Below are 19,186 nucleotides of genomic sequence, written 5' to 3'. Positions count from 1 at the left end.
GTTGCAGTGTCACTCAATATTTTTCAGAACTGACTATCCACTATAGGTACCCTGCCACCACTCCTTTTAGCTGTGAGACAATTGTCTCACAAAAATCCTCTCACACCGCCACTGGCCCAAGTGACTATAAATTATATACAAAATAAATTTTAAAATATTGATTAGAATAAAAGTTATTTCATCTGGCAGGATTTTCTGTTGTCAGAGTCTGTATATTATCAATACCATTTCAAATGTACTATATTTTTATTTAAGTGAAACAGTAACAGATTAAGGGCCAGTATTACCATCTCCCGTTAAATTTAACGGGAGATGGTAATACTGGCCCTAAGAAATAAAATGATCACAACTATTTTAACATGATTTTTCCCTCCAGTTAATTATATTTATTTTAAATACTGATAATAATTCAGGCTTTAGGTTAACGTGGTCCATCTTTTCTCTCTGCATTGCCCTAATCAATAATGCCATTACAATTATTTCAGTTTATTTAACTCTGGCTGATTTAGACTAGAAGTAGAACAGATTAAAGCTGGAAAATCTAAATTGTCAATTTCTTGTATTTTTTTTTTTTATATAATATAGGTTCTACACGTTTTGTTATTTGTTTAATATTATTAATTATTGAATAAACATTGAAATATTTAATTTTCATAAAAAACATTTTCAAGCTGGGATTATATGGCGCGAGGAGTGTGAAGCGTGTTTATTCCGCGCACATTAAAACCGTCACGCTGTTTAGATTGGATAAGACGCGCCGCGCCAATTTTCCTTTGGCGCAGAGACCGACAATATTATTGTCGGGAAGAGACGCGCCGCGCATAAAAACTTTGCAACACAACACCAATCAGTAAACAATCAAATGTACCACGCTGTACCGCTCCACAGTGCACACTCGACGCGACGCACAACGCGCTGTCTGATCCCGGCTTTAAGAATTTCCAACTCAAAAAGTTTGAACATTTTTGTGATTTTGACGAAATTTGTCGAAATTCTGACTTAATGGAAATATACTGTTGTATTGTACAAGGCACCGAATGCAGACGGTTTTTGTCAAACCGAATATTATATTATAGCGTCGAAAACAGTTTATTTTTTTCAATGAGCATCAGAAAACGTTTCAAATCACTTTCGTATTTATGTAATGTTATGATTTATAATCAATGGTAGGTAACACATAACGTCATGAACGTTGAACAATCACCAGCCCATTGATTTTTTGTACGAGCGGCCACGCGGACAATAATAGACACCAGATAAAAATTTGGTGCCCCGTCCCTTTGTTATTGTTTATATTCGGCGCGGAGTACACCGTTTCCCATAGTCCGTACGTCAAGCGTATGCACATTCGGAATATCGGTGCGGAGGACGTGCCTGCCCGCCCATTCGGCCTGGATAATATAGTCACAACTACAGTAATAAAAATACAGATGATAATAATATAATAATTTTAAATCGTTGAATGGGCGGGCGGGACAGCGTGGCGGGCGTGTTGTAGCAACAATAACAATAACGATATTACCACCACCGCATTACTTAAAAATAGTCATTAATCGTATAAATAAAAGTTTATTCTTATAATATAATATTTTTGTGTTTCGTCTGCACTCTACAACAGTCACCACTCTGCGTCTCTGCCACTCTACAGTCTACACTCTCTCCACTATAGCACTGTCACTGTTGTCAGTATACTCAGTTATCTGTACTTTGTAGTCTACACGACCACACTCCAATAGACATTACTACAATAGTCACTATAGTCCAGTACTTACTACTTGTACAGTTGTCAATTGTAGTGTTTCAGGCCAGTGCGACTGTGTGCCACCATTCATCAACACTATTCGTTGGTTCATCTTTGTCGACTGTCGCAGTGTCGCGTCTTCAAAAACTATTGATTACCTACCTGTAGACTATAGTACCTATAGTCCGTTTTATTTTTGCTAATCATTCGTCCGTCGTAAGACGCAGCAGATCTGAGCATATTTTTCTATGTAAGTATTACAGTGGTTTTTTTTATTAAATTTATTTATATAGCTATATATATATTATAGCTACTCTTAACTGGCCTAACTATACTCCTATGTTCTAATACTTGTGTGCTATCTATATGGCTATATGTACGAGTAGGTACTTCATAGAGTAAGAATATATAGGTACTTAGATTTTCAGTTTTCTTCTTCTTTATTATTTTTTAGTCTGATGTACGATGTACCTACGTCATGATAAAAGTTGTAAGTGTCGATGTTTAGTAGTTTCATGTTATACCTAGTGTTTTACAATATATTATAAATTATAATAATAATTAATACCTAACGATAAGATTATAAATTATACGTAAAAATGAAGAAAATAATAATTAGTAAATTAAATACATAATAATCTTATGGTAAATCGTATATTATAATATTTTGTTACATCTTGTTTTTTTATTAATTCATAATTTAACATAAGATTGTAAATGTTTGTATTGCTAATATTGTTCCAAAAGCCGCATGGAGTTTATTAATTATTTTAATAAAATGAATAAATTAAAAATTAATGTATAATGATAAAATTAAATAAAATTTTTTATCATATATTATATTTAAGTATTATACGTGGCAGATTGTGCTGACACCACGTTTTACATGGTGTTTAAAAGATCAGGAATATAGTATAATGTGAACCTATAATGTTTTAAGTACCTAGAAATGTTTGGTTAGTTCTTATAATACAAAGAAATAAAAAATAGTAGGTTTCTCATTCCTTATTACTACAATCTGTATTATAATCATACGTATTACAGAAATTGTATTTATACCGTACCGGGTGATCCATTAACGCAAGACCCATAATTTCAAAAACTATTATCGTTTTTAAAAATATTTTTTTACGTAATTTAAAGTCGTTTACCTAGGTGTTTAAAGTTAAGACGAGTGGAGTGGAGTAGCACAGGGGTATTTCGAGGGGCCACTACTCCTCTTGTCAAACTTAAAATACCTATAAAGCCTTGTCCATACCAAAGGATCTGTGTGGACCGGACTAAGGGCTATAGGTTAGTACTTACTAATAAACTACATATCCAAAATTGAATTTTGATAAATCTATATTCTATATACTCCGAGAAATATTCTGTTGCATTAAAAGTACGTAAAAGAAATGATTCATAAACGTTCATGTTTTCCGATATAATGAGTGTCTTGCGTTAAATGGATTACTCAGATTCTCTCCGTATTGACACATTTTTCAATCAATATACTATTTTAGTAGTGTTTGAAAAAACATTTTTAAAAATTAATTATTCTCATTGACAGTTCAATTAATATATTGCCAACAGTTTGTCTATTATTAGTAGCTTTAATCAGAATTGGTATATATCACCGTATTTATGTACAATACCTACTGGTGTCAGAGCTAATTTTAATAATATAATAAATAATAATCAGTACCTACCTATTATACTCTATAGTGGCTAGTACTTAGGTACATATGCATTACATAACAAAACAAAACTTCATTTACTTTCAATGTTAAAAAGAAGAAAAGTAGATAGGTATATTATAATTTATGATATTTAAATTTTAAATAAGAGGACGCTATGCGCACATTTATACCCATATGTTTTGCTCCAGGGTGGGCGCAAAGTCGCAAGGGGGTTCTAGCAGATATACAGTGTGGAGTGGAGTGGCCTGTGATTTACAAAGCGTTTAAGTCCCGCGTAACATTGAATATTATACGACAAATTATTTTCGTTATTTAAAATGCAATAATATTATTTTTATTTTATTATTATAATAACCTACCTAATATTGTTTTTGAATCTAAGTTCTAAGATATTGAGAGGACGTCACACCCGCATGTGTTGTCTCCGTCTTACATACGTACGTTATAGATATCCAAAATATTGTCATCTTTTAATTTTGTAATAGGTGTTTTTATTCTAACACCAAAATTGAGTGACTTTTACTCAGACTGCGTCAGCGCGTTTTGTCTATGTCATACGTGTGTAAGACGGAGACAACTCATGCGGTAGTAACGTCCTCTTAAGATAACAACGAAATATACATATACATATTGATCCAACACATACACAAAAAATATAGCTATTTAAAGATTACGAAATATTGTATAGTTATCAATGATATTACTAAGACGATTTTTATCTTTAGTTGTTCTTCATCGAATTTGTACTGTTGACTGTTGTTATTATTTATAATTTATAATTAAAAAAAAAGAAATGATAGTTTACAACTATTCTATCAACGATTGGTTGATTATTTGATCGATGCTTATCGGTATAAATTATTTTTATAAAATATTCTGAGCAAAGCAAAGAATAATGTCTTGGTTTTAAAAAGTGTGGGCTAATTGACTTTATTATTGAAAAGTTTCACGGCTCGTGTAAGCATGGTTAGGTATCGACGAATACCTAACCATTAACTAAAATTTAATTTAATTTTGGTATCAATAATTACAATATAGACGTGCCGTGGCCCGCGAGATGGTGAAGCCAGTCAAAACGGAGCGCGTAGCTCGGCTCACGGTTCATACTGTACTGTATTTAGTGTACCAAGGTACTGCGCCGTCCCAGGACTGTGCGATTACTTTTTTCCCCACAATAATCGAATATTGGTATTTAGTACGATTAATGATTATTAATCGAACGACGAATAATCAAATAACCGAATAATCTAATAATCGTCGTATTAATTACAATCGAAACATCCATGCGAACAATAAGTCAATAAGAAATATTATGAATGAATAATAAATTATAAATCACCACCGATAAACCATTATCAGTTTATTTAGATTATAATTATATTAATATAAAATGTCAGTGTAACATTGGTAGACCCGCGTAAATATGTAAAACATTATTGATATTATTTTTACTTAATATTATTCGTTATATTTAACTAAAATATCTATTTACAGTCGGCAGTAGTCAGCCGACTTCGTCAATTATTTTTCTATCGTTTTCCGTTTTTCTTCAGTTTCAAATACAAACAACAATTATTTTTATATTTATTATTGTTTAATATTAATTGTAATAATTCTTAACCGGTCAAAAAACCTTGATTATTCGATTATTTATTACAAAATATTTAAACTATAGAAAGGTAGAAAAACTCAAGAGAAATCTTGTACTTGTTAAATATTCAAATTTTAGATTTTAAAAAAAAATTTATGAATTTCTAACTCAAAATAATTTGCAAATGTTCGTGATTTTTACGCTTTGGTATAAATTCACTTTAGCCACCCAGCACATTTTTGGAATTTTTTTTTCGAAATATACGTATTTCAACGAGTTAAAAACGATGGTGCAAAAAAAAATTTGCGGAAATCATTATTTTAAAAGTTACAGCCATCCAAAGTTTGCGATTTTAGGTTTAATACGCATGCGCGCAACACTACCTAATGCCGCGTGGAGGACCTTGAGTTTGGCGACCGGAGCCAATAGGCAAAGGGATTCACTATAACAGGGGTCACCAATTAATATTTTTGAAGGGCCACATTGGGAATCTGAAAATTTTTCGCGGGCCATTAAAATTATTAAGTATATATTTTCAACATATTATAATAGGACAATAGGTATTATTTTAAAATTGGATGTAATGAGAACATTATTTTTTTATTTATTATTAATTGTCATTGTTTTTAAACATTAAGAACATAATTAATATTACAAACATTTGAAAAAATTTAAAATAAAAATTAATTATAAATACAATAAAATAGAAATTTGTTTAGTGAGAAAAATGACAAATCTTGCCCTCGACTAACTGTTTAAAATTGGGGGTCTGGTTAGTGCATGCTATCTTCATAATAATTTCAAGATGTTTGTTGGTTAGCCGGGATCTGAACTTGTTTTTAATAAAATTCATTTTTGAAAAAGATTTTTTTTTTTTGAAAAAGACATTTTCAGTACCAATTAATAATTTTAGCGTTGGGTATTTCTTTTCGGACACATATTTTAACCAAATAGAATAACACATGGATTCTATATGTCATAGAATATAGATTATAGAATGTTGTCGTAATATGTGTATTTATTTTTTGTCTGCGGGCCGGATAAAATGTGTTCGCGGGCCGCCATTTGGTAACTCATGCACTACCTATAATATACTTATGTGACTTTAAAAGACTGGCCGTGACAACGTTGTTTAATTTCCGAGGCCGGCCCATGGTGGTTTTACTCAACAAATCGAGGCATATTTTCAATTTATTTGTTAAAAAACGTAAAAAAAAAAATTGTTATAGCGCAGCACTGGCAATCGAGTAGCGTTGGGCGCATGTGCATAAACGTAAAATCTCAAACTTTAGATGCTATAACTTCCAACATAATGGTTCCGCGATTTTTTTTGGCACTATCATTCTTAACTCGTGGAAATACGTACCTACATTTCATAAAAAATTCCAAAAATTTGTTGTGTAGCTAAAGTGAATTTGTTCCAAAAATGCATGTATATACAATATTATATACAGTAATTGGTTTGTAAATCGATTTTGTCAAAAACCGATTATGCGTAAAAATTCCGGTTTTTTTTTAATTTTTAATTTTGCTTTTTCCTGCGCTTTTGAAAACTTTTAGAAATTTGTACTTTTGACCCTCCAAACTTCAAAGGACCAAGAGTCACTTTCCTATCAGTAAAGATATCTTACCTATATAGGTACTGTTGAAGAAAAACTAAGCATTTTTACTGTCCTAAAAGGTGGTGACTGACAAAAAAAAAGTAAAAACACATCATTGTAAAATCAATACATTCATTACTCCCCTCAGAATCTAAAAAAGAATAGTAGGCTTAAAATATTATAGTGATGTAGAATTATGAACATTGTAAATACCTTAAATTACTAAAAACTTTCTTTATTATGTTAATAATTAAATATTTATATTTTTAATCATACAACTGTCGTAAGTTTTTTACACAATTTAAGATATCCTAGGTTTTTAATTAAAATTGTTAAGCAGATTCTATAATAATTTTATTTGTATGTAATAAAAATATCTGAAATTTAACAAATAGTATCTAACCTAAATATACCTTTATATTATATTATAAAGATTTGATATTTAATTATTTTAGTTTCTAGGGTTTCTGAACATTTACATCATGGAGTCGTTGATTCAAACAATTAATAAACTACAAGATGTGTTTGCTGTGGTCAAAGGACATTCAATTGATTTACCTCAGATTGTTGTTGTCGGGTCCCAAAGCTCTGGTAAGAGTTCAGTTCTCGAGAGTTTGGTGGGCAAATCATTTTTGCCACGAGGAACAGGCATCGTAACTCGCGCTCCTTTAATTCTACAAATGATAAAGTATACTAACGAAGATATGAAATCCATGATGGACATAACCAATAATAAAAACATAACAGAATGGGCTTGTTTTTCGCATATAGAAAACACTGTGTTTCATGATTTTGATGAAGTAAGGGAAGAAATAGAGAAACGAACAGATATTTTGGCCGGTGAAAATAAGGGAATTACCGACAAACCAATAGTGTTAAAAGTGTATACCTCCTTGTACACTCTAACGTTTGTTGATTTGCCTGGAATCACTAAAGTACCCGTTGGTAATCAACCAGCAGACATTGAAGAACAAATCCAACAACTGATAGTAAAATATGTACGACAGCCAAACGCTATAATCTTAGCCATGGTCACTGCTAATACGGATCCTGCAACCTCAGAAAGTCTGAAAATAGCTAAACAATGGGATCCTGAAGGTGCAAGGACAATTGCCGTAGTTACCAAGTTGGATCTTATTGATAAAGGTACCAAGAGCGATAAAGCTGATCTTCTTTGTGGTAAAATAATTCCGGTAAAACTTGGTATTATTGGTGTGGTTAATAGGTCTCAGAAAGATATTGACGAGAATAAGACATTGGAGGAGACCCTAAAAAATGAAACTGAATTTTTTAGAACCAATTATCCAGAAATTTGTAAAATGCATGGAAACAAAGTGTTGGCCAATAAATTACAGGATATATTAATAGAACATATTAAAATAACCATTCCAACCTTGTATAAAAACTTACAAGATACCAAAACAAAACTTGAAAATGAATTAAAAACATTGAAAACACCTGATTGCGAAAAAACATTTATACTAGAATTATTGAATGACATTAGCAAATCATACTGTGAAACCGTAACGGGAGATAGAAAGGATGCATCTGATAAAATGTTAATGGGTGGTGCAAAAATTGTAAATGTTATACAAGATAACTTTTCTAAAAAATTCATGGCGGTGAATCCGTTGAATAATTTGAGTGATAAACAAATAGAAAATTATTTATTAAATACTTCTGGAATTAAAAAAAGTTCACTAGTGAATCATAAGGCATTGGAAATTATGGTTAGCAAACAATTGGAATATCTCATTGAACCAGCATTATCATTTGTGGACGTTGTGCGTGAAGAATTGTTCAAAATTCTTGATTCAATTGACCAGAAACTGTTGGATGAACTTGAAAGATTTCCAAAACTAAAAAATGATGTAAGTATGACTTTATTGTCTATTTATTAATTTATATATAGTAACTACGGGCCAGAGCTCAATATTTGCATAGTATGTGTACATAACAAAAATTTAAATGAAATACATGACATTAAACAAAATAATTTGGAAAAAGAATGATGGATTTGCATTAGCGATTCCCGTCATCTTGAAGAAAGGCTCATTAGGAGATATATATTTTGTTTGAGTGGGGAATTATTTTTTTATTTTTGTAGTATCAAGGGGAAAAAGTACTAAAAAGATTATTTGCTTTAATATTTTAGCTCCTAATCAAACTACTGTAGCAGTTCATAGATAGGTACCCGAATAAATATAGCTAATACCAATGTGATCACACTTATAAATTATTACAGTCTTCTTAATAAGACTTGTCAAATGTATTCAGAATATGTATTTAAATACTTACTTTCAAAACTAACACAGATACAATTTAAAAGTACACTTGTCAAGAACTTTTTTGTATATTAAAATAATTGTATGTTTATCACAAATGTATACTAAAAATGATTAATAAATATTTAAATGAAATAGTCAATAACTATAATGTTTAATTCCCTTAAGAATCTGAAATTTCAGATGTCACCTACCTATTATATTTTAATCAGGTCGAGTTAAACTTCACCTAGCTAGATAGATATAAATTTTAGCTATTATGTCATGTGCATATTTTATGAAATCTTATTCATTCATATAACTCATAGAAGCATTATACAATATTATTTTAAGAACAATTTTTAAAAGTATTTAAAATTCTGGAATAAAATACAAAGAAAAATTATTTAAATACAAGTATTCGAGTAGGGACTTCACAAGACACCTAGCTTATATCAATGTGATCACATTTATGAATTATTTATATCAATTAAAATATAGAAAATCACATAAACAATATCCAATTGTTGTTCCAATAATCTTTTTTTATTATTTTTTAAATAGGATAATTTATACAATCTGTAAATTTATTTTTTTTATCAACAATAAGTATATTAGCTAATTAGCACTTAATAAATAAAATATTATAGCTGCATTTCAAATAAATAAAAAATTAAAATATATTTAATTGGCTTGATTAAGATAGTTAATGTACTTTTAATTTCAGGTAAGAAACACACTGGACACCTTACTGGAGATGAAGTTGAAAAATATTAAAAAGTCTATAAAGTCTCACATTAAAACACATCAGAAATTCTTAAATACAACTAACCCCAATTACCTTTTACAATTGATTAATTCATCAACTGAGTGCTCTTCATCTTTTATAAGTAATAAAAATACATATTATAATAACTTAAAATCATTTGGTGTCTGCTCTTCTGAAATCGATAAGATTGAAAAAGAAGTTGTAAGTAACATGTACAAAGATATATTATCTAGTCTGGGTGGCTTAAATAATTATAAAAGTGAAATTGATGTACAAGTAAAATTGCACAAACAATTTACACGTTGCTATTTCGAATTCATCAGGAATACTTTAAGAGATTTTGTGCCAAATCGTATTAACCATAAATTAGTTAATTTTGTCCTGAAAAAATTTGATAAAAAATTGAAGGCAGATGTGTTTATGCCTTTTATCAATAATTCATCTTCTGGTGGAATGCTTGTTGAAAAAGAAGGAGTTGCAGAAGAAAGAAAACAAAAAGAGGGATTGTTAATTGCCGTTAATAAAGCCTTTAAAAGTTTGAAAGAAATACAAAAGCAATAAGTTTCATTTTTTTCAAAAAGCACATAATTTGTGTTCTTCAAGAAGAATTTTTTTTTAAATTTATCATAAGATAAAAAAATTGTTAAATGAAAGGGTTTCATTTATATTATATTAAACTAATGGATAAATATTATGTATTAATTATTAGGTAGGTAACCTACCAAGTACCTTCTTCTTAATAAAGGTATATTATTGAGTAGGTATACTTTTTTTTTTTTTTAATTGTATTATTAAATTAAAATTATGCGTACCAGTTTGGTTATAATTTTGATGAGTTCAAATTTTTTTTATTTTATATTCTTCTAATAGATTTACATTACATAATTTTAGTGCATTAAAAAAAAAAAAAAAAAAATGTTATACTAAATTATGCTGTTATAGTAAATGAATACTATATTATAAAATATTCTATTATCATTTATAATGTTAATTTTATTGTATTTATGTTGCATTTTGGAAAATGAAAATAATAAAAAAGTCATAAAGATATATTACTTTGTAGAATTTTATGTTTACATTTCAAAAACAACTGAACACAATTTATTTTAATAACACAATCAGAATTAACAAATATGTTAGCTACTTAATAACTAAGTATATTATGTGTTTTTCCTCTTCTATATTAATCAAATACATTAATCAGATTCAATTTATTTATGCGTAACTGACTTAGTGACTACGGACTATCAATGAATATGTAAGTTAGAATGGTTGGACATATTTTGTACAATTCTTAATTGTGAGTATCCAGATATAGGTATCCTGATAACCTAGTAGGTAGTGTTTTTTTCTTTAATTGTAAAATATACTTTCTAGTAAGTTTTCTTTGGATATAAGTAGGTTTATAACATTAATAATTATACAATGTTATAACCGACCTGATATAATTCTTTAAACAGCGTGTTAATAGGCACTGTTGATTAAATATAAAATCAGAATAAAAGTCTTAGTTCATTATTTGTATAATTGTATAGGTACCTATAATAGTTTATAGGATTTGTTATATTATTCAACGATGAATTTATTCACAATAATTGTTTTAATATTTAATAACAGTAAATTCAATATTCAATAGGTATTTATTTTGGGTAGATAAAAATGTTTTGATAAGTATTTTGATAAAAGTTTTAATTTGTAGTGTTTATAATATAAAATTGTAAATAGCTGGTAGGTGAGTAACTTTTAAGAAGACCGTCACACCCGCATGTGTTGTCTCCATCTTAGTATCTTAAACGTAGGCACGAGTGCACGACATACACAAAACGCGTTTACGCAGTCTAAGTAGAACTCACTAGAACTTGCTGAATTTTGGATTTAGAATAAAAAAATCTACCTATTACAAAATTAAAATATGATAATATTTTGGAAGACAAAACGTTGAGTTTTTTTTAAAAAAATGTAATTTTGAGAAGTTAAAGGTATTTTAAAATGTTGAAATTTTTGCTATTTCTAAACGATATAATGAATGTTATATTGGGTTTATAATGGAAAAAACGCAACGACTTTCCCTCAGAAATATTATCAAAATTAAATTTTATAATAGGCATTTTTACTCTATAACCAAAATTTATACTCAAGACTGCGTAAACGCGTTTTGTCTATATCGTACGTGTGACGTCCACTTAATATTTTAATATCAGATTTTTTTTATATTTAATTGATTATTATTGATTATGTTACCATTGATTATATTGATTTATGATCAATATTACTTAATCGATAATGTGATTTATTACTTATGTAGCCAACATTAATTTAGATTAGCTACAAAGATAAAACTAACATTGTTGTGAAATCAATTAATTTTGCTAATAGGTAGGTACCTATTGATTTGAGACCGTTTACGCTCAGTATGTTTTTAAAAAATACACTTTAAGACATACATTTTGGTGTCTGTAAAGTATTTACATGGTCTGAGGTCGAAGGAGTTCAGACATTATTTTATAGGTATGATACAGATGTAGGTAAAAAAAAATGTCATTACAAATTTATTTCACTGGTCATGAAAATATATTCCACGGAAAATCCTAAATGGAATATTTTAAACAAAAAACATATTCTCGTTTAGCCATAGTAACATAACTTATAGAAATAGGAAGTGGAAAGATGCTGTGTATGCTGTATAATATACTATAATATGTATGTACATTATAATATATTTTCGATTGTAGATACAACATTCAACTACGTAGGTACCTACAACATTTTAAGTTACACGTCTAGAGCAGGAAATAGCATAGGTATATCTCTTATATTTATAGCACTATTTTGAGTCTTGAGTGTAGGTACCTATATAGTATATATATATGTAGCCATGTAGGTAGTATACATATAGGTAGATATACCTATATATTTTTACATATTATTAAGTAACATATATTATATAACATAGTGATTATGTTTTTACCATTTTATATAATTTTCATGTATCTATTGTCCGTACGTTTTAATTGAATAATATGTTAAAGCCTATAGCCGCATGGGCGTGCGCACGGGTAGGGCTGATTGGGCTTCAGCCCCACCTGAGATTTTTTTATATGTGGGTGGGTTGGTAACTTATGAAGATATGACTAAAAGTAGGTATAGGCGTATAGCCCTTTTAGTTTTTAAACGTTTGTGTTTATCCGAGAGACTATACAGGGCGATTCATTTAAAATTGAACACTTATTATTTCAAAAAGTGTAATTGTTTTTGAAAATATTTTTTTACATAGTTTCGAGTAATTTACAAAACATCTTTGTTATTAACAAATTTTATTTTAAAATGTTTTTTATCCTTCTAATTTTTTGATTACCTATTTTAATGACAACATAGTTTTAATTCCATATTTCAAAGCAGAATATTTTTCGCTAAGTATTTCAATACATAAATATCGAATTTAGTGCGAGTAGTTTATGCGTTATAAGTATTTAAAATTTAGATGAGCGGAGTTGAGTGGTACGGGGTTACCCCGTGAAGTTTATGTCCACTACTCCACTCATCAAAACTTTAAATATTTATATCTCATAAATTAATAGCCTTAAAGTCGATTTCCCATAAATAATAAATAAATATTAATTTTAATTGACAATTTTTAATCTTCTATATTATATTTTGAACGTTTTTGAATAAATTGTTTCATTAGATTATATTTGGTTAAAATTTGAAATCAATATTGATGAATTTTGTATGTGTGAAATAATGAAAACTGATTGTTTAGTGTTTACATTTTCCAGTCACCAACAAAAGGGTCACTTAAAAGTTTGTAAGTAGTGAAAATGTCCATAATTTTTTTTCTTGTGTGACCATTACAAGGGGGTGGGTATAATCACATTGAATTTAGCCATACCTGACTCGGAGGTCTGCGCACGCCTATAGGTATATAGGTACAACTGAGTCTTGATAAATCGAATTTCCAGGGAAGTTAAACTAAAGGTAATGTGACCAATGTTTTTTCAAGTTATACGACTCATTACTCAAATATAGCTTAAATTACTTTAAGGGACTCGAAAAAATTTGAGTTATCAAACTTCGGGGTTCCTATAGACTGTACCTATACTGTAATGCTGTATACCTACTGTATAATATTATAGTGTATAATAACCTAATATACAATTGGTATGAAAATAATGTTATTTTTCGCTGGTATCGCGTTGGTCATTTTAATTTAAATAATAAAATATATTACCTACTAGTAATACTACCTCCTGGACTTTGCACATTTATACCTAATAATGTTTTAAACAATAATAATAGCTGTTAATTTTAAAATTCTCATACATATTTTAAGATCATACAATTTAAAATTCGTAAAATACACTTTTAATATGGAGTTACCTCGATTTTAATTTCTTATCTGATAATTTAAAAAATTGTATGCCAAATTTAAAAAATTATCTGCAAAATATTTTGATAGTTTTTGGGAAAATTGGATAACATATCATCGGTGGTTGAGACAATTTTATATACGATGGCCAATTTACAGCCATATAGTATATACTCTTAATAACTGAGTAATTTTTAATTTTTTTATCCGTTCTAACATTAAACTCATAAACATTTTCAAATAAAAAGTAGAAATTCTTTTTTTTTCTTCTTACAATGAAATAACCATAAAAATAACGAAATAGGTAGGTACCATTTTTTATTGTTTTTCTTTAGAATATTCGTTACTTATATTAAACCTAATATACCTTTAAGATGCATCTGAATAAATGGTTTATGGTAAACAACTAAACGAGTTATTTAGTTTTTTTTATTAAAAAGGAATTTTTTTACTGGATTCGGTTTATTTAAACAAATACCTATACAACAACTATATGGAATCTAGGGTAGGGGACATTTATATATTACAAAATGTTTTTGTTTCACACACGTAGACGTAACAATAATATCTACGAGTAATAAATTGTACCATTGTGTATCAATGTATAATATACATTATTAATTGTATAAATGTATGTTACAGCTGTTGTTTATGTACAATAATAATTATGATACTATTCAATTTAAAATCACAGTATTTTATAAACATAGTTTTTCGGTCTGGATAGTACACATGATACACTAGTATGCAGTAGGTATTAGGTATACATAAATATAATATACAAAATGACACATAATATAATACACAAAAATATAAATTATAATGATAATATACAAGTTGGTTATTTTGGAGGGTTGGGTTTTTTTCATTTATTATATAGGTTTAATGAAATTTATTTATGTTATAAGTATGTCTTTAATAGCCAATAGGTTAACATGAGAGCTTGAATTACAACGAAAATATATAGGTACCTATATTCCGTCAACGCAGTGGCGTATACAAGGGGGCCCCGTATAAGGGTCAGATCCTTTCTCATTGGCTTTGGAGTAGATAATCTTCCATATTGTGTTTGATGAGAATTTTGAATCAATTTAAATTATATTCATTGTTCCTAATTGTAGAAAAGTAAAAAGTTTTGAAAAGTTTCCAATTTTCTCCTCCCATTTAACTATGTCGTTTTCTTTTTTTGATCCCACCCCTTTCAGAAATCATGTATACGCCACTGCATCAACACAATATATTATTGTTAATAGGTATTTATTAGTTTCACTTGCTTATATTTTATAACTATTTTGTTATTTAATAACTGTTATTAAATTGAGATCGCTATTCTGAAATTGACCGGAAAAGTTGCTTTATTATACGAAATACATTACATAGGCAAGTAGAGTTTAAAAGTCCAAAAATCAGAATTCAATTAAATGCATTATTTAATAATAAACGGAGAGGGGATGGTTGGGTATGTGAGTTTGATTGATGAAGCACTCTATTACCTATATTCTATATGGTAAATATGTATATATTTACCATATAGAATATATATATGGTATATATTTAGATGGTGTCATAAATCGGTTAAATATTATTTTAGATTATATTGACACCAACAATGATAAGATTGATATTATTATTTTCTATAATCAACAGGTAGTAATTTGTTATAAATTATAATAAAAAACTAAAAATTGGCAATTTAGTAATTATATCATTACTTACGGTACTTAATATTATTGCTTATGATAAAAATATAGAGGAATTATTTTTTGTTGTATTCATCATGAATAATTTAGGGGGTTTTTTGTGTGCAATTCATTATTGTTCCGCAATATTATTGTTGACTGTCTCGTCTACATAGTGTACTTGGGTACTCCGTTAAGAAATATTATATCCCAACGCACGGTAAGATACTGTAAGGTACCTACTTACTGACCAGTGCAGGACATCAAAAAAACACATGCTATAAAATAGGTACACATTACGTCTTATAGTTATAGATATTGTTATTTTATTAGTGTTTTTAAATTGTACCTTTTATGTGTATTGTTAATACTGAATCATAACATTGTAAAAAGAAACAGAATTGTATAAATATTTCCGAAAACGCTAAGGTAGTATAGTTAGGGTATCGTTTTCGACAGTATTATATTATTATACAATTTTAGAGTTGTTTGAATGATGTCTATCCAGTGTATATTTTACTGGAATCCATTTATAGGATCCATCATCCGTATTTCATAGAAACGCTTGTATAAACCTCGGGGGGCCATACGAATAATAATATTATATTATTATATAAATGTATTACTAACACACGAAAATATCCCCTTAAACCCTTCAAACAATATTATGATGACCGACCCTGTGGGGAAAAAAAAGGTACAATAATGTTAGATTTGCTAGGCTCAGCTAGAGCTTAACGTGACATTTCTTGAAATGGTTTCCGTCTGCACTTTGTTCGAAAATAATAAGAAAAGGATTTGACATTTTTTTTCCTGAGGATCCATTCTGCAACAACCACGACGTAATACCGCAAAAAGTTTTTTCACATCTAAGTAATGTTTCGCAATCAAAACCCGTTTACCGCTAAAAAATGCCATAAATATAATATTAAATATACCATAAAACAATACGGTTTTCAGATGAAATCAATTTTATTATATTACAGATATTATGGACGTCGTTATATGACATTTATATGGAAAATGTAATAATAATACGCATTCAGGTTAGGTACTTAGGTGTGCATAGTAGTTATAACCGCACAATAGGTAGTATTAACAGCAAAATCCAAATTTACCGAAGCATAATATAATTTTGTTCAATACGTTTTTCTCTAAATAAATCAATCAAGTCTTTAAACGTAATCGGATTATTGTTACACTCGGCGTGTACCGTGTAAGAACGTTGAATGGCAGCATCTTACCTTTTTACTGTGCGATGTTTTTGTTCAAAATTACTGCAGAAAAATACGTCTTATTTAAAGTACAGCGATTTTCTTTAAATTGTATTGCAAATATTTTAATTTAATTTATATAGTGTCTCGCAGAAAAACAGTTTTCGCACATTCGTTGACATAATAATAATATAATATAGGTACAGCCTCGCATTGCAGTTGTATTGTACATCAATTACATCTAACCTATATTTACCGAGAATATTTATAACTGAAACATAAACCATACAAATGGTTCTGTTCACGACACTTATGGGGTGGGTTAAGGGTTGTTTACGTTTTTAACGAACATGCGTATTTGTGAAATACATTATGATATCATATAATAAACATACTACTAAACAACAAATGGATTTGGAGGGTACACTCATACAGTCTACCTATAGAATATATTGTCGACTATTTAATCGTATAAAAACGAGTAATATGATTATAAATTATTTAATATTACATATTATTTACAAGTACTCTCGATAAAATGATGTCTTCCTATTCTATTCATCTGCAGCTCTGCTGTCACCTACACACGCGTCACGAGTACTCACGACTCTTGATATACGCTGCAGTAAACTGGTCGCATAAATTTGGTAGCGTATCAAATTCGGCACATTAACACATTGGTCGCACACATTTATTCTTAGGATAATTTAAAACATTTATACACAATCAAAATGGTACCTATAATTATTAAATCATAATTTACTCATTAATTTTAAACAGCGATCGGTGATTTATCTTATATATGTAATAACTAATAATATATATTTATTATACCATCAATTGCCATAAATTATACGGTCTATATACGCGTGTGGGCGCGGTAGGCCTGCACTGCAGTTGTGTATAATATAGGCAGTGGTATCATTTTAGTTTTTGAGAGGGGGGGAAACATTTTTGACCGGAACATAATAAAACTGAAAAAATATCACTCGCTAACAATTGCATTACATTGCACTACAATTACATTTTTATTTCAATAAAATGAATAGCCTTCTTACATAATTTTATACTTACTAACTACTATAGTTAGTATCAATTATCATAGGTTACTATCACAGGCATAAATAACCCATTTTTTTAGAGATAACAATGACTAAATAATTAATTCATATGTAAAGAGGGAATTTTAAAATATATATTGCCTATTAGCTACTATATGAAGGCCCAAAACTAGCCCATACCCGGCTCGACAGAGGCCCGGTTATGACAAAGGGGTGGGAGGGAAATGCCCACCCTACCCCCCTCAAATGACGCCACTGTATAATAAGTACCTACAGTATAAAAATATTATATTATTATTGTATCATAGTCGAATGCCGGCACGTGTGGTGTATAGCAGGTACTCGTAAATCGTTATAATATTCTGATAACGGATTTATGGACAGATGTCCAGAACGGTTTTTCGCTGCAAAATATTATCATACTATACATATTGTATCTCCAGATTACATTGTGTATATAATATATATATATATTATGGTCTGAAGCCGTCACACTGGCGCCCGCAACGCTGCAAGCAATATACGAACGGGAAAAAAGAAACAAAAACCGTAAACAATTTATTAAATATATGTTCTAGTACTAATGGGATCAATAGCGCATATTATCAATATTGATCTTCTGCAATAACGCGTCGACGATGTGAACGCGTATATGGTATATTATATATGTATATAGAAGACAACAAGCGATGACTCGAAAAGCACGCGAACGATCTGCGTGGGAGAATTGCACGTCGTTCAGAAAGTTTTAATTTTCTCCAAACTTTGCGCTCTGCTCGTTCTAAAATAACATATTATATACCTAACGCCATAATACAATAGCTTTATTGTATATAGTACGTAGGTATACATACTTACCCAGTGACCCATATGGCCATAATATATACCTATGTCCGCTGAATATTTTTCATTCGAAGCGTAGGTATATTAGTATGTCGTGTGCACCACATATATTATGTTATAATGTAACCGAATAAAACGACGCATCGTAGTCAAAGACTTTTTGTCTTTTAATATTACCTATCCCTATATTGTTCCCGGTAAAACACTGATAATTAAATTTGTGTAAAATATATTATACTAAATAAATTCACTGTAGTCTGTAAGTACCTAATACCTAATATACCTAATATACCTATACGGTTTGAAATTTTACCCTCATCGTTCGTTTTGTTTATCTATTCCGTTTCACGTCACACTCGTCTTTAATGTAAATAC

The 19,186-nt window shown here is 29.3% G+C and overlaps 1 protein-coding gene across 2 annotated transcripts; it reads left to right on the top strand.

The window, feature by feature from the left end:
- The first annotated feature begins 1,494 nt into the window (after positions 1-1,494).
- LOC100165463 (dynamin-1-like protein) lies at positions 1,495-10,698 on the top strand. 2 transcript variants are annotated; one of them, XM_016800864.2, is made up of 3 exons: positions 1,495-1,991; positions 7,078-8,486; positions 9,607-10,698. In XM_016800864.2, the coding sequence occupies exons 2-3, from the start codon at positions 7,098-7,100 to the stop codon at positions 10,207-10,209; spliced, it is 1,992 nt and encodes a 663-aa protein (XP_016656353.1). In that variant the 5' UTR covers positions 1,495-1,991; positions 7,078-7,097; the 3' UTR covers positions 10,210-10,698. The 2 variants fall into 2 exon arrangements, with proteins under 2 accessions (XP_016656353.1, XP_016656352.1); XM_016800863.2 differs by having other exon boundaries at positions 7,071-8,486.
- The last annotated feature ends 8,488 nt before the right edge of the window (positions 10,699-19,186 follow it).

This window comes from Acyrthosiphon pisum, chromosome A1, assembly GCF_005508785.2.
Source record: "Acyrthosiphon pisum isolate AL4f chromosome A1, pea_aphid_22Mar2018_4r6ur, whole genome shotgun sequence".
Lineage (NCBI taxonomy): Eukaryota > Metazoa > Arthropoda > Insecta > Hemiptera > Aphididae > Acyrthosiphon > Acyrthosiphon pisum.
Note: the sequence above shows the minus strand (reverse complement) of the source record. Positions and strands in the feature narration are given on the sequence as shown.